The sequence below is a fragment of the Myotis brandtii genome, unplaced genomic scaffold, assembly GCF_000412655.1.
Source record: "Myotis brandtii unplaced genomic scaffold, ASM41265v1 scaffold230, whole genome shotgun sequence".
Taxonomy (NCBI): domain Eukaryota; kingdom Metazoa; phylum Chordata; class Mammalia; order Chiroptera; family Vespertilionidae; genus Myotis; species Myotis brandtii.
Genome location: NW_005358650.1, coordinates 8,271,959 through 8,294,216, shown reverse-complemented (window position 1 = coordinate 8,294,216; position 22,258 = coordinate 8,271,959). Strand labels below are relative to the sequence as shown.

The following is a 22,258-nucleotide window of genomic DNA, read 5'->3' as shown; positions in this document are numbered from 1 at the left end:
TTCTCCTAGTTAATTTCCTTTCAGTGTGCACAAATTCATGCACTGGGCCACTAGTGATAAATAAATTGGCCACTTGACAGTCTGTTTTCATCTATAAACTGGTTGCATCTACAAAATATGCAGTATTAACAAACAACCCAAAATTTTTAGTGGCTTAAAATACTAAAGGTGTGTTTCTTCTTGCTGGGAGCTCATTGGGTCTGGAGGGAGACTGTGCTGTATTGTCCTGGCCCAGCCTCCCAAGGTGATGGGCCTCTACCATCTAGAATGTTGCCAGGCAGCCATGGCCTGGGGAAGGGAATGGGGCAAATCCCACACTAGCTCTTAAAGGCTTTGAATAAAAAATGATGTATATTCACTAACACCTCATTGGTTAAAACAAGTCACATGGCCATATCAAGCTTTAAGGGAAGTATAACCTGACTATGTGCATGGGTGGAGGTGAACCAGTCTTGGTGAAGGCCCTGCTGGCTACTACAGGGGTGCTGATACTTACACAATGTGCACCCCACACCCCACATAAGAAAATACTGGATAGAAATGAACACCATGTGAAAAAGGATTGTATTAATAGATTATGAAAGAACTAGAGGCCCGGTGCACACACCCCATGCATGAATTTTGTGCACTGGGCCTCTAGTCTATATATATAAAAGACTAATATGCTGAGTGTCCTTCCCTCCATCTGGGTAATGACATCACGTAGCAATACCTGGCTTCCTCTCCCTAACGACCACTAGCATCCTTACAGTTTCTTCAGCCCAGGAACACTTTAGCCAGGTGGAAACACTTTACACTGTAACCAAATGTCTGTAAAGTGTTTTCCCATGCCTCATCTCATTTAATCCTCACAGAAGTCCTGGAGTAGGTAGATAGGAGACTCGTGGGATCCTATTTTCTTTTCATTAGCCAGAAAACGGAGGTTTAGAAAGTTTAGAAACTTGACCCGACTGGTCGCGCACACAGCAGGCCTGATCCCGGGGTTGGGGCAGGCGGCAGATGGTGCTGCCCCACCCCACCTGCAGTATGCAAATTTAACGGCCATCTTTGTTGGGCTAATTTGCATACTCTTCTGATTGGCTGATGGGCGTAGCGAAGGTATGGTCAATTAGCATCTTTGTCTTTTATTAGTGTAGATGGATGATTTTTATTTTATTTATTGTTGACAATATTACAGATGTCTCTCATTTTCTCCCTTTTTGCTCCCCTCTACCCAGCCCCACCCAACCCCAGGCCTCCCCCATGCTGTTGTCTATGTCCATGGATTATGCATATATGTTCTTTGGTTAATCTCTCCCTGTCCCTCCACCCCCCACTGAGATCTGTTATTCTGTTCCATGCAAGGAATGGATGTCTTTCTATCATTTTTTTAAAATGTCTATAACATACTTAAATTTCAACTTAAAAAACATGCAAATGTTAAGTGGTAATCATAGAAGTAATGCCCCTTTTTCCTCCATAGTTGTCATCATTGTATTATCTACTTGAATGAGGCTTTACTGGGATACCTGCCATAGGTGACCTTATGTGGAGGTGTGGGATCGAGCTTGACCTAGCCTCTGTCCTTGTCCAACCAAATACCCGCAATCCTAGGTTAAAATGCTCTCACAGGTCTTGGAAACTCAGGGTGGTGAGAGGCTCTGATTAGTAACAGGACTAGAGTGTGATGACAGAATCAGGTCTCACTTTACTAGGCCCATCCTGCCCGTGTGGGAGGTCGCCAGGGCAGGAAGGCACCCAGTGTGCACAGAGCGGCTTTGTCTGTCCCAGGTACCGCCCACTCATCTTCTTCTCCTGCACTGAAGTGCCACATTCCTGGGGTTGGCTCTTGTGCAGTTTAAGGGGAGGCCTGACAAGGGTGTTTTGTTGGGTTCTTTTGGCTCCTGCGGGTGATGACTTGTTTCTTCCTGCACTGCTGCTCTGTGGGAGGGGCTCTACTTCCCCCGCTCCCTGGCTTGGAAAGCCCAGGGGATTCTCACTAAAGTTGAGATCAGCATTTCAAGTACCTTTGGCTGTGTACAGTGAGTGTGCACAGAATGGGAAGGTTTTTAATGGGGTACCTCTCGGGGATATTGATTTATACAGGTGAGACCTTAAATAAAGTCTTCTCAATCATTCATCCACATAGAGGCTAGGAGTTTTGATGATTTCCCAGTATTCTCTTTTCTGGGGAAAGGAATCCTCAGGTACCATTCCACCATCTCTTCTACTCCCACCCTCACTTCTGTCCATAGTTTTATTGTCCAGTAGAGAAGGTGTGACCACCTGAAAGCTGAGACCACAGTTCCCTTCAAAGCAGGTATCATAGTGACTCCCCCCACCACCCCCCACCCCCGCAACCAGGGCACCTAGCACAGTATCTTAGATATCATGAGAAATCAAAACATACTTATTAGTTTTAGAGGAAGCATAAAATTACAGAGGCTTTCTACCACTTTAAACGCATAATTTTGGTAAAATATAGAAATGTAAAGGAGATATATTTGCCATCATCTAAGAAATTTCCCCCAATATAGTCTTGTTGTTACTCCCAAATGAACCCCTTAGTTCCAAATATACATTATAAGTCTTTTTTATCCTTTTAGCTATGGGCACTTCTCCATCTGACTGAATCATCAGGCTTCCTGTTGTCTCTTGTTCATAATCGCACCCTCCTGGCCGTCTTTGCAGTTAGAGCCAGGGGTGATGATGGCACAATGCCAGCTATATGCTCTTGTTGCCTGGTCATCACCCATCTGATCTCTCTGCAACCTGGGCAGCCCCATGGGATCTTACCGTTTGGGTAGCTCCTAACAGTCAACAGGGATGCCCAGAGTTGTCTTGGTGGTTACCAATTGGTCATATGCTCTTTTCTTATATAAACACTTACACCTCTTCATTTTTTTTCTTTTTTTTAATATATATTTTATTGATTTTTCACAGAGAAGAAGGGAGAGGGACAGAGAGTTAGAAACATCGAAGAGAGAGATCGATCAGCTGCCTCCTGCACGCCCCCCACTGGGGATGTGCCCGCAACCAAGGTATATGCCCTTGACCGGAATCGAACCTGGGACCCTTCAGTCCGCAGGCCGACGCTCTATCCACTGAGCCAAACCGGTTCGGCTACCTCTTCATTTTTAAGTGGGTTTTGTAGTTTCTTGTCTGCCTTAATGGCCTGTTGACCTATAAAGACTGTAAAGAAGGAAGAATAAGGGGGAATTAAGGGAGAGTGGGAGCTCGCTGAGTTTGTAAGAGGAAGCAGTTCACAGTAGTTTGTAGCCCTTGAGAACTGAATATAGAAACCAAAGAGGAAGAACCAGTGAGGTGGCAGTGGAGGGAGCAGCCATGGTGTAGACAAGATCCAGGCTAAACCAGGCTTATCCTGTAATTATTTTAGGATCTGGAATCAGTGACCGTCATATGAGGGTGAGCTGCATACGCACATGTACATACTACACCACACACATGGATACACACACACACACACACACACACACACACACACACACACTTTAAAGATAGGAATGAGGACCAATAGCAAAAGCCCATAGATATTCTGCTTGGATGGAGAGGAACAGTATTCTGCTGTTTGTATATTCCAGAGAAATATGCTCTTTCAGGTATTGACAGATATTGTCTTTGACACACGTCATTCTGTGCACTTTTCTTGTTCCTTTTAAAGTGTGGTGGGTCGTGGATGAAAAAGGCATAACTTTGTAGAAAGAGTATGTGTGGCCTGGTGCAGATTCATCCTGCTTAGGAAAGCTTCCAGGTTGATATGGCTTCACTCGGTGCTTCCATTTAGTTCCCGTGTGTTTGACTTTGAATGGAGGGTACTGGATGTTTCAGGTTGTCTCTAAGAACAAAAGTCATATCACAATTTCTCGGAGATTAACTGTCTCACAAAAACCTGTGATAGAGCGTTCATCGACCTTGTTGCATCTGATCTTGTTTCTGGAGCTCTGAGCAGCCCTCAGGATGTTTCCACATTAGTACTGACCAAGCCATTGTTCAGGGTCCTCTTCAGAATGTGGTCCTTGCCACGATTTATACCAATGTATACCTCAGACTCCTGTGCTGAGCACTTGTGTTTCAGTATTGGGATGGGCTTAGTGCAGTGTCCTACTTGTTTTGAAAGCTTTTTACCCCTGCCCGGTAGCTTCTGCGTCACACCATGGGGAGCTCAGCAGATTTAGGAAAAAGAGAGGACGTTGGAGGTAGTGGATGAGAAGTCTTATCCTTGCCTGTCTGCACCAGCCCCGCAAGTACAAAGTGGACAAGTACACATGGCTCTTGGCTTTAGGAAAACCTTGCTGAAAAATGAAATAAAAATTCCTCTACTGGACAGGAAATTAATCAGGGCTGAATATAGTAGACAGGAACATAAGCTAGACTCCTTGTTCCATCACTGATGAGTGTTTTATTATTATGTAAATGAGATTAAATGCACAGTGACTAGTGTGGGGTTCTGAATGGGGAGAGAAATGAAAGAGGTGAATAGATTCCTTAGGATTTAAACTCTGGCAACAAAAATGTTTTTTATAGCATCTGCTGCCTCTTAGTCCAAAAATGGTGAGCAATGGAACCTCCTCAGCCTCTTTTGTCATTGTTTCTTCAAAGCATCCTTCATGATAGTGTGACACATGGTGGTTTATTCATTCCATGACACTTCCCGATCATCCACGGTGACCCAGGCCGTATGCCAGGTACCACGGCTATTTCACAAAAACATCTAGTCCCTGCCTTCCAGGAGTTTCCAGTCTGGCCTGCAGAGAACCAGCCAAATAAGAAATGGTGTCATACCACTCAGGATTCTTTGGTTGTAAAATTGCACTTTGATTTATCTCTCGGGATTGCTGGTCAGTGAGCAGACATATGTTTTATCTTGGGCATGCTCATTGTTGAAGTTGTGATGAATTGAGGCTATAAAACTTAGAATCACTAGCCTATAGATATGTCAACTCATTGCCATTTCTTTCTTGTTCTCTTGATTCCAGTGTGAGCAGTCCCACCTCATGAGAGAGCATGAGGATGTCCAGGAGCGGACGACGCTTCGATACGAGGAGCGCATCACAGAGCTCCACAGCATCATTGCGGAGCTCAACAAGAAGATAGACCGTTTGCAGGGCACCACCATCAGGTAGCAGCCTCCGGTCATGATTTCTCTCTGTCCCTCTGGGCTGTAGCCTGGGTCTTAGAGTTGAAGTCACCCCTGTGAATTACAACGATGTCTTATTTGTAATTAAGACTTTTACAGTTGATAAAGTAGTTTCTCTTTGCTTTGTTAGCCACGCACTTTCCCCTTATTAGTCTGTTCTGCTTAAGGGTGACGGTTGGAATCCTCTGTTTCTTGATAAGGGTGTGGAATCAGAAGTTGAATGAGATGCTTATAACAAGTTCTAAATGGAGCCCCTCTTCCTGAGAAACCAGTATCTCTAGCACACCAACTCTGCTCCCCATCTGTAAACTGTGGACCTCCATGGGGATTTTGAGAGATTTCAGAATGAGGCTTACAACATAGGCTTCTGGATAATCTAATATTTTGAGCTTACCTCCAGTTGATTTACCAAAATTGGCTTAGCCTCTTATAGACTCCTAAGGTGGGGACAAGATTTGATCCATTACTAGTGAAAAAGTGAGGGACTGTGTCTTCGGGACTGTGTCTTTCTTGCTTGTCAATCAGTTGGCCCCTGAGTCTCCTGCACACAGCCCGTGGTGTCTGCCCTGCTGTTCAAGGGGAGAGGTTCGCTTTAGGTGATGTACTGAGCCAAGGATGAGAACTGTTATCTTCCTGCCTGTGCGCAGGAAACAGCCCTGAAGAAAGCAAATGGTTGGCCCGTGTCTTTATGGAGAAAGAGAGCTTTGTTTGCTGAATGTTTGCACAAGCCACATTTACAAGAGTTTTAGAGGCAGCTACTTTAAACTCTCCCTCTCAAAGTCCTGCGTTAGAAGAAACTTGGGATGCATTTTGTTCCAACTCTGGAAGTCGGAGTAATGACAGGGCTACTTGATGAGGGCACTGATGGGCCTGTGTTTCCTGGGCAAAATCGTGGAAAACTTGACACTGAACTGGAGCCACATAATAAATTTCATATTCTAATTTAGAACTCCAGACTTTTAAATTGAATCCTGGCCTTCGGAGTGATTGCAGGTTAGCAGTGCCTGAGCAGAGAGGAATTTTCAGCCCAGAGAAACGATTATAGCAGATTTAAAGGAGGCTGACAGAGTAAATTGGCAGATGTGTAATTCTCATTAAAACATGTTGCACTTTCAACACTTGAAGATGAAGGCAAATGGGCTCAGTGAGTTGTGAAAAAAATGCATCACACATCACCTGGAAAACGCAATTTCAGATGTTTAAATTGAACATAGTGGCCAAAGTGTTCCATGTAAAAATGCAGTGAGCTTCTAGACCATAAACATTTATTAGTGCCTCTTATTTAAAGGGAAATTGCATCTGTGCAGATGTCGCATTAAATTCTACCAGTTTTCATTATGTAAATGAGCTGACCCCTCCTTGTGGGGCCTCCCTGAAGGGCTGGAAGACATGCGGACATGTGGGCCAGTAAGACAAGGCTCTTCTTGTCCTCTGAACTCCAGTGGCTAAGGCATCGCCCCAGCCCCCAGCACACCAGGAAATTCGTTTGCCCTCAGGTCCTGAGATTCTATGATAGGTTCAGTACAGTAGCAGCCAGACACTTGGACAAACTCTAAGTTCCCTAGCATAGCCAGGGTCTAGAGATTTGATTATCATTATAGTCACGTACAATGCTGGTACCTTACAGACTTGCTTTCACTTCAATCTGGGTCTGACTTAGGAATTTATTGGAAAAGCTGAAAATTATTAATAAGGGAATAGTTTATGTAAACTATGATATATCCACACTTAAGCAGTCCGAGTGGGGATTTACAAAGGTATATTATTAGTCAGCTCAGGCTGCTGTAACAAAATACCACAGATTTGATGGCCTAACCAACTGTGGAATTTATTTCTCACAGTTCTGGAGCTTGGGAAGGACAAGATTAAGGTGCCAGCCAATTCAGTTCCCAGTGAGGGCTCTCTTCCTCATTTGGGAAAGGTGGCCTTCTCACTGTGTCCTCACCTGGCAGGGAGAGAGCTGAAGCAAGCTCTCTGGTATCTCTTCTATAAGGTCACTAACCCCATTCTGAGGCCTCCTCCCTCAGGACCTCATCAAACCTAATTATATTCCAAAAATCCCATCTCCAAATACCATTGCATTGAAGGTTAGGCTGCAACATATGAATGGCAAGGGGTGGGGGAGGGCACAATTCAGTCCATAGCAGAAAGTCAGGTGATGAGTACATTATGACCTGAATTCCTACCATAATAGACCTAGTCTACCATACTGCACCATTTGGGAGATAAACATTTTTCAATGCCCTAGAGATATAGTAAATGTTCCCGATGAGCAACAGTATATGGTGCTGCTTTTTTTTGTGTGTGTGTGTGAAGATGGGGGGTGGAGGGGGGATGGACTGCAAAAGATGGAATGGCTACTCTCATTTATATACTCAGAAACCCACTTTTAAAAGATGTTACTTCTCGTCTTTGCAACTTAGAGAGCTTGGCTAGTTTAGAAGTCTTAGTTCCCAAGGAAACTATGCCTCCATCAAAGACTATCACAATGATTCCATTGACTGCCACCAGGCCCTTGGCAATGAAGAGAATTATTGTACTGGATGGGGTGATTGATCCTAACTATCAAAAGGAAATTGGATTGTTGCTGTATCACGGGGCAGGGAGGACTATGTTTGGAACCCAAGGGATTCCCTAGGTTACCTCCTAGAAATTGCCCAGTGGTAAAAGCTAGTATAGTAGAACAACCTGGAAGAAGGAAGTTATAAATACCAACTTAGCCTCATGACCAGTTACAAATAAGTTGGTGAAATTTACAGTTTAATAGTTAGGTTACATGATATCTAGGTGGATTTGACATTGAACTGGAAGAGGAGTGATCACTTAACAACGGATGCAATACCTGATGGGACTTGGGGTCTCCCATTTTGAATGAGGGATGGTTACAGAAGCTGGTGTCCATTGATATTGCAATTTGAAAATTTAAGTGTAAGGGAGTGTGTATGGTTGTCTTGTAACCAAAGAGAATTGACTATCATGAATATTGTCTGGCACCTGGTACAATTCCCACCTCCTTCCTCTACACTCCCCAGAATCAAAGAGATTGGACCCGGGGGACTACTTCCCAGACTACTGGGTTCTGAATACAGTTTCAGCTCTGCCAACAGAGGCGCACTTGCATGGGTTTGGAAGACAAAAAGGGAGGTGGAAGCCATGGTCCCTCAGGCCATGATGGTAGCAGCTGATATCCAGGCTTTGGTGACATGAGGTCCTGCATTGACTGGTCAGACCCTGGAGCTCTGGGCAGGTATGAAGGCAGCAGCAGTTTCCTGACCCTGGAGAGGACCACAGCTATGATGGCAAACCTGACAGCTCCTGGTGGCCTCCATCCACCCTTCTTTTCCCCCGCCCTTCCCATGGTTTTGCTAGCACAAAGCTGCCTAAATTAAATCCTTTCTACTTGAAACATCCAATGTCGTTTGTGTTCCTAGCTGAACCTTGCCTAATGCTTCCTACATCCCATCTCCAGGAATAAACAATGACATTTTGTATATATGGCCTTCTAAAAAATTTTTATTTGTGAATGTTTTAAACAAATTGGGTCATGTAGCACACACTGTTTTGTAATATGTGCTTTTTCACTTAACTGTATCTCATGAGTAGCTTTTATAAATGCTCATCTGACTTGGGAGATTATATAATGGGATGGGGGAAATGGGCAAATACATCAGTAGCTCACTTTGGATCTGGGGAAGGGGGTGTCTAAGCAAATTAAACATGAGATATTTTGTTTCCCAAGATTATTTTCTTTTTACAAAAGCTACTCTCATAAAAGCATCAACCTTTCACTACCAACTCTCATGAGCAGCCATGTTTCTGCTGCATTTCCCAAATGCTCACCAGCCCTTTGCTGTCTGGCTTCTGATCCAAATGGTTTACCAAAACTCCTTTAGCTATGGACTGAATTGTGTTCCCGCCAAAATTCATATATTACAGTCCTAACCCTTCATGTGATGGTATTTAGAGATGGGGCCTTTGGGATATAATTCAGTTTAGATGAGGTCATGAGGATGGGGCCTATTTGATGGGATATTGAGCAACTTTATAAGAAGAAGACACACTAGAGAACACAATCTCACCCTCACTTAGTCCCTCCCTGTCCTCAACCCCACCCCTCCCTGCCAATGTGTGGACACAATAAGAAGACAGCCATCTGCAAGCCAGGAAGAGAGCCCTGACCAGAAACTGGCCATGCTGGCACTTTGACTTGGACTTCTAGTCTCTAGAAATCTAAGAAAATAAATTCCTGTTGTTTAAGCTAGCCAGCTATGGTATTTTGTTACAGTAACCTGAGCTAAGACACTTTAAAAAAAAAAATCACCAGTGATTCCTTAACTGAAAAATCCCATGGCTTTTGCTTGTTACTAGTCCTTTTCTGCAGCATTTGACCTTAAATCCTCCTTCCTTCTGGTGTGTTCTTTCTGGAATCTCTAGCACCCTGTAGGTCCTAGATCTTCTCTTCTGTCCCTGAGATCCATCCTCAACCTTGGCTCTTACCCTGGGCTCTGTCCCTCACACCTTTCACCCTGAATGACCGCAGGCCAGAGCACATTGACCCATCCTATCTGTATCACCTCGCATTGGCACTTAACCATTCCGCTTCCTCGTCTGTAAAATTTTCCTCATTTGGGGAATGAGATACTATCCAAAATCTCCATCTCTAACATAATTCGATCTCTGAAATCTCAGGCCTGTACCATGAACCTGGCCTTCCTTCTGATCTTTCAACCCACACATTGACCTGTGCACTGTGTCTATATGTCTAGCTTCACATTGCTGCATCTCAAACAGTGTAAACAAAGCCTCTTTATCTCCCAGCAAAACATATTGTTTTGATTAATTTCTGGCCTAACAAGTAAAATATAGTGAAATGAAAATCCAGAAAAATAAGATAGATTTCTCTCTCCCTGTCTTCCTGTGTGTTTGACATCCATATTTAGAAGTTCTTGAATATCGATCCTATATCACATCTTGTTAAAACTGGTATTTGTTGATCGCTAGCCTTTCAAAATCTCATTTGTTCAGTTATTCACCAAAGGATCCAAAGATGGGTCTGAGCCTTCTCTGTGCTGTATTAAAAAATTAGAAGAGGTAGAATTAAAGAATCAGGACTTCACTTTTTTCCTGCTATAGATCCTGTAAGAGAATGGAAAGGATTACATTTCCTCCTTATATTTAAAAATCTTTGCTCTTTAAAAGAATGATGGTCACTTCAGAGCAGTACACTTTTAATTGTAAAAAAAACAACAACAACAAAACCCAAAAAACAGAATGTGGTTCAGAAGGACATAGGTGACTGACAGTTGCCAAGATAGGCAGATGTCCATCTGGGTCTTGTTCACAAATCACTCCAATCAAGTGACAAAGCATGAATGCACACCCCCACATTAAATAGATATGGACTTTGCTAATGAAGTAATATTTTTATCAAATGCTGCTGAGTCCACAGTACTTCAGCTTGAGGTCTGGAAAGCATGATAAGAATTATACTTTCATTGACTTTTTTCCCCTTTTCTGATTAGATCATTTTACCCCTGGCCATTAAAGAGAAGGAATCTTTAAAAATAACTGCAACAAGCTTTGGCCAAATAGCTTAGTTGGTTAGAGCATCGTCCTCTTATGTCAAGGTTGCAGGGTCGATCCCGGTCAGAGCATATACAGGAGTCTTCTAATGAGTGTAGGGTGAGTGGAGCAACAAGTCAGTGTTTCTCTGTCTGTCTCTCTCTCTCTCTTTCTCTCTCTCTCTCTCTCTCTCTCTCTCATCAATTTTTTAATTATTTTTTAAATAATTGCAACAAAAAATGTTTTCCTTAGGCCCCTATATTCGAGTAGTGTTTTGTTGGTACTAAATTTAGGAGTTAGGCTGTGGTACTAACTAATTGCATCATCTTGGGTACGTTGTTTAGCCTTTTGAAGCCTCGGTTGTCTTTTTTTGTAAAACAAAGGTGTTGGTCCTGGCTTAGATGGCCTCTAAGATCCCTTCCAGTTGGCCAGCCTGTGACATTTCTGCCACGGCAAGCTACCCAGGTGTGTGTACAATCTAATGCCTGCCTCCTTAGAAGCGTTTTTTCTTTTGTTGTTTAAGCTAGCAGCAAGCACTAATTATTGCAACTCTAAATAGAAAAGCTGGGAAGCACTTCACAAATGCTTGTAAACAGTGAACGAAATAATGTACATTTAGAATCCTGTGAGATGATCCTTTATGTTCCTGAGAACTTTGCAATTCCATAATTATGAAACTACCACAATAGTATATAATTATCAACATGTATCAGTTTATCAAGCTTCTGACTTTTGAGGTTAATATGATTACTTCTTGGACCTTTTCATGTTTCCTTCCTTTTCATCACCACACTAACAGTTGGTGTTCTTTGGGGAGGCATTTTTCCCCCAAAGAAGTAAGTTATCACTCGCCAAGAGTTCCTATATCCACAACAGAAGTAAGCAAACAATAAAGTCACTTTGAGATGCTGATGCTGTGTCAGTAGCTAAACGTCTTTACCAACTTGGTGACTCACTGCTGCACAAAACAGCCCTGAAAACACACCTCATATTGTTGCCTTTGTAAAACTGCCATGGGCTGCTGGAGTGTATTTGACTTCCTGTTCCGTTGCTCTTGATAGACGAACTCTCCTCAATAACACAGTGGAGAGAAAACCCCTAGCCTCAGCCTCCTACATATGCTGCAATCCCAAATTGACTGTCATTTCCCTGTCCCACATTCCAGCCTCCTTTCAGGAACAATGCCCATGATGATGTTTAGATCAGCATATGCAACTCATGATTTCTTCTACCTAAGTCAGTGGGAGAAACAACAGCGTTGCACATTATTTGATATTTAGGCTCGGTTTAACCTTCCTATACCTCATTCTCTGTGACACAGAACACTGCCTTCTCTTCTCACAGGGCTATCTTTTTTGTACTGTGAGATGCATTATAATTACTACTAGAGGCCCAGTGCACAAAATTCATGCACAGGCAGGGTCCCTAGGCCTGGCCAGCGATCAGGGCTGATCAGGGCCTTCCAGCTGCTGGCTGGGGCCTTCTTTCATTCTGCACCGCCCCCTGGTGGTCAGCGCACATCATAGCAAGCGATTGAACTCCCGGTCAAACTCCCTAGGGGACACTTTGCATATTAGCCTTTTATATATATAGATAAGGAAGACCCTTACATGCTCAGCCCCTCCCTGTGCGGTCAAGAATACAGACCTTTGGCGCTTCCCTCCTGCTTATTTTATGCTTCCATGCAAGATCTCGGCAATGTTTACTGGGAACCTGAATCCCTAGGCCTCGCACATTTTATCTTTATCTCTACCATCTAACCCTGATTATTTGACATCTTCACTACAATAATTCTTTTTTTGATCAACAAGTAGCCTGAGTGAACCCCCCTCCCCAGCCTCATGTTTCCATCCTGCACCCCATTTCGGTTTCAGCTACACCGAACCACTTATTCCTCTCCAAGCCTCCACATATTCACCTTCACACCCCTGCCCTGTGCACTCCTTTATAAAGTTCCTCCTAATAATCTCTAGAAGTAATTCCTTACAAAGAAGAAGATTTGGCAGGCACTACATGTTTTGGAACCTGCCAAGCCAGGATGGTTTTAGGTGGCTTTTAAAGACTTTACATATGCCATTTATACCACAGATACAGCAGTAGCATTTACCTGGCTTTCTTAGCTGTAAAACAGTCTCAGCCAAGCTGATTACATTGGGCATGCAACAAAGGTAATTTATTCATCATACACAAAATCTCCTGTTAATGGAAATCAGAAATTTAAGTGCTGATTGAAAGGAGTGCTAAGCCCTGGCCAGTGTGGCGCAATTGGGTGGGCATCGTCCTATGCACCAAAGGACTGGTTTGATTCCCAGTCAGGGCACATGCCCAGGTTGGGAGGTGGGGGGAAGGAGGGCGGGGATATACAGGAGGCAGCTGATAAATGTTCCATTCTCACACTGAGGTCTCTCTCTCTCTACCCCTCCCTCCGTCTCCCTCTCTCTTCCTCTTTCTGTCTCTCTAAAACAAAACAAACAAACAAACAAAAACAGTTTATAAAAAGAAAAGAAAGGAAAGCTGATATATCAGGACACAATTATCAACTACACCAAACTTAAGAGTACTTTTTAATTGTTGTATTTCCTAATTATTGTTAGTTTTGCTGGTGTCTAATAATTAACTTAGTCATAGAACATTAACCTATTTCTTTTTGCCTTCACCACTCCCATCCTATTTCATATTTTGCACATTTGGGGGGCTTACATCTGTTTAACATTAATCTAGATTTGGGTGACTTTTATTAAGAATACCTTATAAAGTAGGGGCTCAGCTGAATCTCTTCCCTGGGAGGATGTGATTTGTTGAAAGAACCAAGAAGTCTGAAGAGATCTTCACATTTCTCTAATTTATAGATTTGTCTCCCAGCCTAAAATGGCAGTTGCCTCTTCTCCAAGTTCCAGAGATGATTACCACTGACCATCTGGGTCTGCCCCAAACTCAAGACTGTAGACTTTCTGCGTGTGTGCGCACACACACACACACACACACATCACAAACTTAAAATGAATGTCAGTCTGAGACACCCATGGGCTTTCCAACCTCATAATTAAATCCACTGACAATTTTCTCTTCTAGCTCACTTGCAAAATAAATGCTTCAAAGAGAGTTAACTTTGCTCTCTCCATGTCTGTGTCCAGTGTGTATACAGTGATGAGGGTGGTGTGGAGAGGAAATATGGGTGTGCCTTGAAATACATACTACAATTCTGAGTTTTCTTAGCTTGCTCATAATTAATTCAGAAACCAAAGGTTGAGGGATCCATGAAGGGCTGAGAAGGGGTGGATGTTCTTGTGCTAATGAAACATAGCTGCATTTAAATATTGTCTTCCTGATAGCAAATGGAAGGAAATAGACCATTGACTGGAATTCTCTCACTCATTGTTTCCACTGTTCTCCCCACTCCATCCTCTTTTCCAATGCTCTAACTCTACCTACTTTCTTTGGGGAAATTAAGTGTGGTATTTTTTAGACATGCTGATCCATTTGCCTCTCAAAGCATTCATTTTGTTCTGCATGGATGAGGTGCTGGCTTTCCAGTAGCTCTGGCCCCAGTACCTCCTCATGTCCTCTTCCAAGAAGGAGGCGTGCCATTGGGACCCTCCAGGCAATGGAACACTGTTTCTGTCCACCAGAGTCTTAATGATTTTGCTCACTGTAGCATCAGCGCTAGTCCTTTTTCACCTTGGAATTTGAGGGGATGAAGAAATCTAATTTCTTCAAGAAATCTTTGAAGGGGAAAAGTTTCTAGTAGGCTGATAGATGAATCTCCTAGTTATATGAGTGTGTATTTGGACACAGCAACCTTTCAGTTTCATATACTGACCATAGATGGGACCACCTATTTGGCCTGAAGAAACCCTGTTCCAAGTGGCCCGGGGGGTGAGGGGGTTATGGGGGATGATATCTATCTCTCTTCTCTCTGAATATCTTTTTTCTTGTCCTTAAATGGCATATTCTCTAGGGATTTGTCTCATATCTCTGTAAGTGGTGGCCAACTCTCCTTTTTTTCTCAGAGAGGAAGATGAGTACTCAGAACTTCGATCAGAACTCAGCCAGAGTCAACAAGAGGTCAACGAGGACTCTCGAAGCATGGACCAAGACCAGACCTCTGTCTCCATCCCCGAAAACCAGTCCACCATGGTCACTGCCGACATGGGTGAGTCTGCCTGCTACAAAGCCAGAGCCTGGTTTCTGTAATAGGGATTTATAGAAACGTGAGGCAGCCTGGCTTAAAATTTAATTAAGTTAATTAAGGAGTTTGGTGAGTAGATAAAGGCATATCCATTTCAGTCCCTTACATACTACTTTGTTGGTCAAAATGGAACTGAAGATTTGAATCACTTTCTGTCCTGATGTTTGTGATTCAAACATACGTCACCTCTATTTGAAAATTCTGGCAGGAGAAAACCAGTTATAAAGGCTGCTGGAGTGCTCCAAGTTGCAATACAATTAGGATGGAAGGAATAGAAAGGCGAGAATGGGTGGTGACACATTGCAGTGGAAGAACCAAAAGCAACTGTTGGGTAAGGAAGATCCAAAATGACTCTAACATGTTGATCCTGAGTGACTCAGAGAATGATCATATTCCTCAGAAGTTTGATTGAGAAATGAGTTGGGAAATAGATATATTATGTTTGAGGTTGTAGAGAAATGTTCATGTGGAAATATCTGGTACTGTGTGACTGGATGGTGTGTTTTTAAACTGCAGGTCATGACCCATTAGTGGGTCTTGGAATTATATGGAAAATGAAATACAGTGGGGCCTTGACTTACGAGTGTCCCGACTAACGAGTTTTTCGAGATACGAGCCATCTCTCGGCCGATTTTTTGCTTTGAGTTGCGAGCTAAAATTTGGGTTACGAGCCAGCTTCAGATACCCCACCGCTAGTTGGCGCAGCGAATGTCACAGTGAATGCCACAACATCAGCCCAGCATCACGTGTCTCACTCGTTCACTTTTTGATTTGACATACGAGTAATTTGAGTTACGAGCTCCATCACGGAACGAATTAAACTCGTAAGTCAAGGCCCCACTGTAGTTTTAAATGAAATAAAATGGGGGAAAAATAGAATGACAGTATTGTTTCATGAAAATTACTTGTTATCTGTGTATATGCAGTAAATTGCCATATGAAATGTTCCAAATGTTGGTTGCAGTCAAAATGTTGCAAAACCACTGGACTACTTGGAGATGCCTAACTGGCTCTTTGGAGAGATTGAGGTTGAGGATAAAGGCTTTGAAGCTATGAAGTAAACAGATCCCTTTGGTCAAAAGGGTGGAGAGTCAAAAGAGGGAGGAGACCCATATCTTAGGAAATGTTCACATGTAGGGGAGAGATGGGAGAAGAACCAAGAAAAGGAGGAGTAAGTGTAGTGCAGTGTTCACAGAACTTAAAATGTCATTGAAGAGAGAGACTTGAATCAAATATTACACATTTATGTTTAATTGCAAACATATATAAGTACTACAACATTAAAGAACATGGTACCATGAGAATGTATCAAAGGAATTTGATTAAGTTTAGGATTTTCAGGATAGCTTCCTCCCAGGAAGTGACATTTGAATGAGATCTGGAAGATAAATAGGAATTAAGCAGATAAAAGAGAAGATGGCATTCAGGGGGTGGGGACAGATGCATTCCAGGAGGTGAAAAAAGGATTTTCATGTTTGAAGGGCACAGAGGTGTGAGACGGAGGCTGGAGAGGCTGGCAGGAGCCAGATCATGCAAGGTCTTGTAGACTGTGTTAGAGTTTGATCCTTATTCAAAGATCCACAAAAACCAATGGAAAGATTTTAATCATGGGAGGGAGGGAGGGGAAAAGAAGATCAGATTTGCATTTTGAATGTGTCATTCTGAACTGAGAAAGGATCAGTGGATCAAGAGTGAATGGGGGAGGCCAACTAGGAAGCTATTGAAAAAGTGTAAGTGGACAGAATTGTTGCTCAGAATTAGGGTGGTGGCATGTGAGATGTAGAAAAGCAGATGGGGATAGAAAAGGTATAAAATGGCACGATCTGGCTAAAGGATTGGGAACAGAGGGTAAAGGAGGTATGTAGGTGGCAATGCCCCATACATACATGTCTGGATTATACAGTGGATGAACGGTGGGCCAGACACCAATAAGGGAGCATAGAAGAAAAGACCAGGTGGTTTTGCTTTCACTTTTGTTTTGTTTTGTTTGGGGGCAGGGTAGGGTGGGTAGAAATCATGTGTTTTGTTAGGGCATAAATTTAAGGTGCCTGGAGATAATCTGGGTGGAGATGTTTGGGAAGGCAGGAGGCAGTAGATACACATAAGAAGCCAGGAGGAGAGGTGTGGGCTGAAGAAAAGCAGCTAGGAGACATCAGGCTGTTTACAGACAGTTACTGAGGCAATGAAAATCTATGTGAGGAGTGCAGAGTGCGAGGAGCGAGGAGCGAGGAGTGCAGGTGCCCAGTGCAGAGCGCCTGTAGACTAAGCCTTGGGGGCCACCGGCTGATAAGGAGGCTCAGCAGGAGCTCATTGGCAGGGATGGGCTCTCATCGTTTCGGTCTGGGTTTAATTGCACCTCCTTCAAAAGCATCTCATGAGCAAGTCCCTGTGCTGACTGTCGCTGCCCCATCTGATTCCTGTATCACATTGCAATGTTAAATAATGTATTTGTATTCCTTTGCTTGACTGACTCTCCCACTAACCTTCCCTGGGCAGAAGCATGTTTGTTTTATCTACTAGTGTATCTCCAGAGCCCCACCACAGGGCCTGGCACTTCGTACGTGTTCAGAGATACTTCTTTAAGTGAACGACTGAAGCAGTCAACCAAGTATCAAGCCGTCAGTCAGGCAAAGCTATACGGAGGAAATGAGGAGAGTGGCGTCCAGAAGCCGGTGGGACAGAGAAGGCTCCAATAAGGAAGAAGGGGTCAGCAGGCTGGGTTGCTGCTAAAGCCAAATGAGACCGATTGAGCTACATCAGAGTCATTGAGAGCTGATACCAACTGAGCCAGGCAGAAATGGGTTGAGGAGCGGGGATACCTCTCCAGACCTGAGGTCTTGGCTTCAGGCTTAAACTGTCTCCCTCAAACCTAAACCCAGACCCTGGCCCCACCCATGGGCCCAAGTCCTCCATGCTAAGTTATACCAGCTCATAATCTCTAACCCTAGTGGCCCCCCGACTCTGGACTCTGTCTTCCAGCCATAGGCAGACAGACAAGTGCAAGCAGCCAAAAAGTTCCCAATTACTAGGGAAGTTCCTACATTCCATAATTTTATTCTATGAAATTAAATAAATGGCCCATTCCAACAAAGTTTCTTAATCAAATAAGGTTGGGAAATGGAAGAATGAAGCCACTTACATGGGCTGGGCATCTGTACGATGGGACTTCTCAGGGTCCTGACATGAGAGAGCATCTGTCCCTCCTTCCCCTCATTAAAAAAATATATGTTCATTACGGATGGTTCCTTCCTGGGAGAAGGAACCCTGTCTGCCCAGTGCCTATATATGTTCTCTGTCCACAATAGGGGGCATTTATTCATTCAGGAAATCATGGGGAACTGTGCTAGGGGCTGGGGATATAAGACAGACTCTGCCATCAGGTGGCTGTACTCCCATGCTCCAATTCCTCATACCCAGAGTGACATCCCGACTTCTTACCATGACCTACAGGGCCCTCAGAACCTGGGCATCCCCAGGTTCTTTAATGAGGGGAAGGAGAGACAGATGCTCTCTCATGTCAGGACCCTGAGAAGTCCCATCGTCACGACGCCCAGCCCATGTAAGTGGCTTTATTCTCCATTTCCCAACCTTATTTGATTAAGAAACTTTGTTGGAATGGGTCATTTATTCAATTTCAAACCTCATCCTCCCCAGTGTCCCTGTTTTTCTTTTAGCCTCTGACCTCACTGACCCTCAAACCTGACCAGCCTCCCTCGCTTGGTGCTGCCTGATGTCATGTGTCTGCATTGATTTCGTTCCGTATCACCAGCCTTTATCAGCCTCTCCTGCTAGACTGCAGGCTCCCTGTGGGCAGCTGTCCTGTTTACCAATGAAACAGTGCCCGCACATAGTAGGCAACCACAGATTTGAGTAACAGTGAATGCCATCTTGGAGCTCATGATTCTTTGGGGGATGTAGACAGGAAAACAGAGAATGAACAGCAGTGGGGTAAAAACCACAACAGAAGGTGAACAGGGCCCCTAGTGACTCCCTGGGATGGGAGCACTGGAGGACGAGTAGCACTTAATGTACATTCAAACTGAGGGTGAAGTGGGGGCGATGCAAGCAAAGAGCAGGAGGCAGAGGAGAGGGTTGTGGGCACAGGGCCCACACCTGCCAGGTCCCCAAGGAGGGAAGGCCCCGGGGACAGCAAGGAGGCTCATTAAGGCTGCAGCAGAGTGCAATGCCTGCGTGTTCATCGGAGCTGGACGTTTGCCTCCTCTTACTCCTCTGCCATTTTCCAATTAAATTGCTTCAATCGGGAAAAAAGCTTCCATATATAAACACCATTATAGGAAATCATTAAAAAGCAGCCATTTCATTATGGTTGCTGTATCTGCAAACATGCATTAGCAGACCAGAGGTTTCCTTGAGCTGGATTTTATATGCAGTTTGCTTTGATATCTGTACTGATCTCCATTTAAGACTAAGTCAAACCTATTCCCTTCACTGAAAAAGCACTTTTCTTTTGTTTTTAAACCACACCCATCAAAGCTAAGGCTGCCCCTTCAGTAAGCTGGCTCCTAGGCACTGCCCCCAGGGCCTGGGGGGCAGAGGGGGGTGGGTAACCAGCAATTTAGAAAGTGCTTTGACTTCCCTGAGCAGTCATGTAAAGGACAAAGGTCCCAGTAAGGCCACAGTGCATCTTAGAATACATTGCATTACCTCTATTCAAACCTGGTCGCACAATTATTTGGAAAATAAAGGTAATTAAATGGACAAAAACAGCGGTAGGAATTGCTGGGGGATTTTTATTTTCTTAATTTGACCAAGAGTTCTCATTAAAAGAGAGGTTGGATATAACAGCTAGCATGCTTTGCTCACTCGTGTTGTGCCAAGCATTTACATGCATCCTCAAAGTTGAAGGATGGGAGGCCTTGTAAAGCTCCTGATTTATAAAGTTGGGCTAACAGAGTGCAGAGGGGTAAGCCACTTACCCAAGGCCGTACAGCTAAGCAGTTGTTTCTGCTGTGTTTTTGCAGATGGCTTTGCTTTGACACGCCTCTGCTTAAACAGCGAGCCGTGCCCATGGCTGGTGTGCTGCGCTGGCTGCAGCCCTTTGAGGTCTAGCGCTGAGGGGGTATTTAGGGAGCAGCTGTGTGATCACAGCACCTGGCTAATAGCAGGCTGTTTGTTGTTAATCGAGGTTTTGCAGATCTCCATCCTAGAAACAACACTCTTACACCAAATGATTCTGCGTGTCGCAATAGAGCAGAGCACAGATGTGGGCATATGGCTCATTGCATCATGGGTGTTAGCACGTGTGCGGTGTCCTCGCTAGCAGGCTGTTTTCCCAACTCTGTCAATGGGACAGCAGAGCTTGTCAGGAGCAGTTGTTTGTGAAACTAACAAAATCCCTGATCCGGGGGTCTTTGCGCACAGCCGGTGGTGGGTTCTGCTCCAATATTTTGAGATCTCTGCTGGGTTTAGGTGAGAAATGACTTTTCTGGAATCTAGCAATGCTGAACTCTTTATACCCGTAGGGATGAAAGGAAGCTTGCTTGCTGGTGTGATCATTCAGATAGAGATTTCCTCCTTATGAGTAGTTTTTGGAGGACAACCAAGGAAGAATTTACACATGAAACCTGGTTCTTTGGCACGGCTCTGACTATGAAATATGTTTAACGTTAAAGCCAGATTTTTCCTGGCTTTAATGGCGATGAGGCTTAATGGCTTCAGGAAAAAATGTTCCAAAGTGTCAAGCAGCCACTCCCAGTGGGGAGAAGGGAAAGACGGCCTTGCCTTCTCCAACACACGCTTTCTGCAGACGTGGAGAGAGTGTTTACAAAGGCAAGGCCGCCTGTCTGGAGAAAACTCCATCTTCCTTACAACGAGGTGGCAAGGTGGTCGGTCATCCCCCAGCAACGAATTTTTAAAAAAATATATTTTATTGATTTTTTACAGAGAGGAAGGGAGGAATAGCCAGAAACATCGATGAGAGAGAAACATCGATCAGCCGCCTCCTCCACACCCCCCACTGGGGATGTGCCCGCAACCAAGGCACATGCCCTTGGCCGGAATCGAACCTGGGACCCTTCAGTCTGCAGGCCGACACTCTATCCACTGAGTCAAACCAGTTAGGGCACCCAGCAACGAATTTTTAAATGAGAATCAGATGGTTTGTAATCTGATTCTGGAACTTTGAGGAACCAGTACACAGGTTGCAAAGGTGAGACGGGACTGAAAATCACACCCCGGCTCATTGATGTAACAGGCCGGGCCCTCTGCGGCCTGTTTTCTTTAATCCTTGCTTTGATGAGGCAGCTTACTTTCTCCTGGGGGATCGGCAGGCTTGGTCACCCCTGAGACCAAACCCAGGGGCATCCTAGCAATTTCGCACACCGGCTCACCGGAGGCTCTGTGCGTGCTTCCTCTCAGGGGTCTGAGCCTGGTCCAGTAAGGCTGCCTGCACGTGGTCACGGGGCCGAGCGACTGAGGAGCCCGCCTAAGATCATTCCAGAGCTTCCCGTGGAGCGTAACCAAACTCGAGAGCAGGAAAGGTCATTGTTCCACTTCACCTTGTGTTTCTGCGGAATATCTCCCTCGAATTCGACTGTTTAATAATTTTCAGTCCCCAAAAGAGACCTGGGGTGTAAGAGAAATGGAAAGGCATTTGTTCAAGACGGGCCCCCATAATTGGCACTCACGACCTCCTTTTCTAAGATACGACAAGCAGTCTTTTTTTTCTAAACAGACTGTCCTCTCAGGTTGGATTACTTTCTGGTTGTTTGAAACTCGATGTAAGTTTCCTAAAAAGGGGGTGTTGGCTTCTGAGACGAGCCCCTGAAAGCCCGGTTAGCCTGGGGCCTTACTCGTGTCACTGCATCCCAACCACCAAGGGGAGCGTGGTGTCAGTGAGGAAGATGTTACAGGCGCATTTGGTGCCAGAAGCACACCTCCTCCTCCTGCTGCCGGCCTCCTGTGCTCCGTGCTGTGTGCTCTCGGGGGCTGGAGGGAGGCTGCCTGGAAAGGGGCTGGGAGTTGAGATGGGAGATGCAGACCCTGAGAGGCGCATTCGGCCCGGAGGTTAGAGAGCTTCGGAAGAACGGTCAGTGGTGAGGCCGAGACCCGGAAGGGGCGACGTCAGGAGGCACAGTGAGGGGGCTGTGGTTCCCCCTCTAAATGTGCCTCTGTTTCCTCAGGATAACTTCTCAGAGGCACAGGTACGGAATCATCTTTAAGGCTCTCCAGAGGTTGCCAAATTGCACCCTTCCGTGCCTACAAAGGTTTCCTCGTATCCTTACAGCTGTGCCAGTTCGGGTGATTAGGAGGCAAATAAGTAAAATAATTATGTGTGAACTTGAACTTTTCTACATATGTGTCGTTGGAGCCTTGCTCTGGGGAAGCCACTGCCAGGACTTTTACACGGC

The 22,258-nt window shown here is 44.6% G+C and overlaps 1 protein-coding gene across 4 annotated transcripts in view; it reads left to right on the top strand.

Annotated features, from left to right (window-relative positions):
• MCC (mutated in colorectal cancers) overlaps positions 1-22,258 on the top strand; it is a 264,652-nt gene that overhangs the window by 178,071 nt on the left and 64,323 nt on the right. For all 4 annotated transcript variants that reach the window (XM_005866466.2, XM_014539908.1, XM_014539907.1 and 1 more), the window contains exons 3-4: positions 4,977-5,119; positions 14,710-14,852. In XM_005866466.2, coding sequence (XP_005866528.1) covers positions 4,977-5,119; positions 14,710-14,852 — 286 coding nt within the window. The remainder of the gene's footprint in view (positions 1-4,976; positions 5,120-14,709; positions 14,853-22,258) is intronic.